The sequence below is a fragment of the Lygodium microphyllum genome, chromosome 1 (assembly GCF_053477565.2).
Source record: "Lygodium microphyllum isolate KBCC chromosome 1, Lygodium_microphyllum_v1.1.10, whole genome shotgun sequence".
NCBI classification, from domain to species: domain Eukaryota; kingdom Viridiplantae; phylum Streptophyta; class Polypodiopsida; order Schizaeales; family Lygodiaceae; genus Lygodium; species Lygodium microphyllum.
Genome location: NC_141135.1, coordinates 79,929,495 through 79,930,815, shown reverse-complemented (window position 1 = coordinate 79,930,815; position 1,321 = coordinate 79,929,495). Strand labels below are relative to the sequence as shown.

Below are 1,321 nucleotides of genomic sequence, written 5' to 3'. Positions count from 1 at the left end.
TTTTACCACACAACTCAGAACAGGGCAAAACAAGGATTCAAATAGAAACAAGCAGTGCTTGTCATTATACCGATGGAGAGAGCAAAACACATTCCCACATTGACTCTTGAATCCTATAAGACCAATTCACTTACTGCATGCAAGGCACCTATTTGGTTGTGGTGGCATCTGACTAGGAGTTAGGGCTCTATCCAAGTTCTCCCTCTTCCTAGATTGAGTTGATACTTTAGCCCAAGAGAAACAACCTCTATTCAAGGTTCACTTGACATCTGTGGGGTAAATTGCTTGGCATGGGCCACTGAAATAGCTATTGCAGCTTCTGATGACTTAACTTGCTTCAGTTTAGCTGCTCAATAGCACTGTGAGCAAAGGTTCATAGTGCTAGCACTTCATTAAAATTCCCACAATTTTTGGTGCATAATACAGGTCCTTGAGGAGGCTGACAACCTGATTCATCCTTTTCTATCTTCCATCCTTTTTGTTCCATGATTAATGTACTATCACACGGATCTTTGTATCAAAGATGGACGAAGGTGAACCAGCCAACTTTTGCATATGATCTCTTTTGAAACTGTTGACTTGAGCACAGATCATCATAGGGGCATGTTTCTGGAATATACTCAATGCTGAGCATGCAATTGTTTAGCTGATTGTGGTTGGCCTTCTCAAAGCCTTTGATGGTAAATAGTCCAATGCAAACTTCGCCATTAATCATCCACTTCTCAGTTTTACAATTTGGCTCGCAGCTATGATTAATAAAGCGTCCCTGTACCAAACGAAATTTGATTGCCTGTCTGGTGACCATGATCTTTATCTTGCTCCAGTTTTAGAGAAGTTGTTTTCTTTCTCAATCATAATCTTCTCACGACGTCCTGTCAGCACATTCGAAGGAATACGTACTCTTTCCGAGTGACGTACTGGATCAAAGCGAGATGGGAAGTAGTTGACCTCCTCGTCCCTGTGCATAAATCTTGAAGAACATCCAAGAAGCGATCGAGTAAAAGTGCATCATACTCTACAAGCTTATCGTCTTCAGACACTCTCTCCGGAACTAACTGACGCATATGTGCATCAAGGGATTTCGCAGAAAGTAAGGACTTCATAGCCACTTGCCGATTAGCAGCATCGCGCAACTCCCTGGTTCCAGGCTGTTCAAAATTGTCCTTGATTCATTGAGCTTTTCTGGATCACAATGGCCTTTTGGATTACTATACTCTCCTGCAAGTTCATAACACTTCTGAACCGTCTCCTTCATGTCTTTCCCCCAAAATACATAGGACGGACTCTGATTCCAGAGGAAGCGATAGGGGACCCCCCCATT

At 42.6% G+C, this 1,321-nt stretch overlaps 1 protein-coding gene across 1 annotated transcript; it reads right to left on the bottom strand.

The window, feature by feature from the left end:
- Positions 1–875: 875 nt before the first annotated feature.
- On the bottom strand, positions 876–1,103 carry LOC148041303 (phosphoenolpyruvate carboxylase-related / PEP carboxylase-like protein). The gene has a single exon (XM_087682306.1). It carries the CDS (start codon positions 1,101–1,103, stop codon positions 876–878), a length of 228 nt encoding a protein of 75 aa, XP_087538432.1.
- Positions 1,104–1,321: the final 218 nt, after the last annotated feature.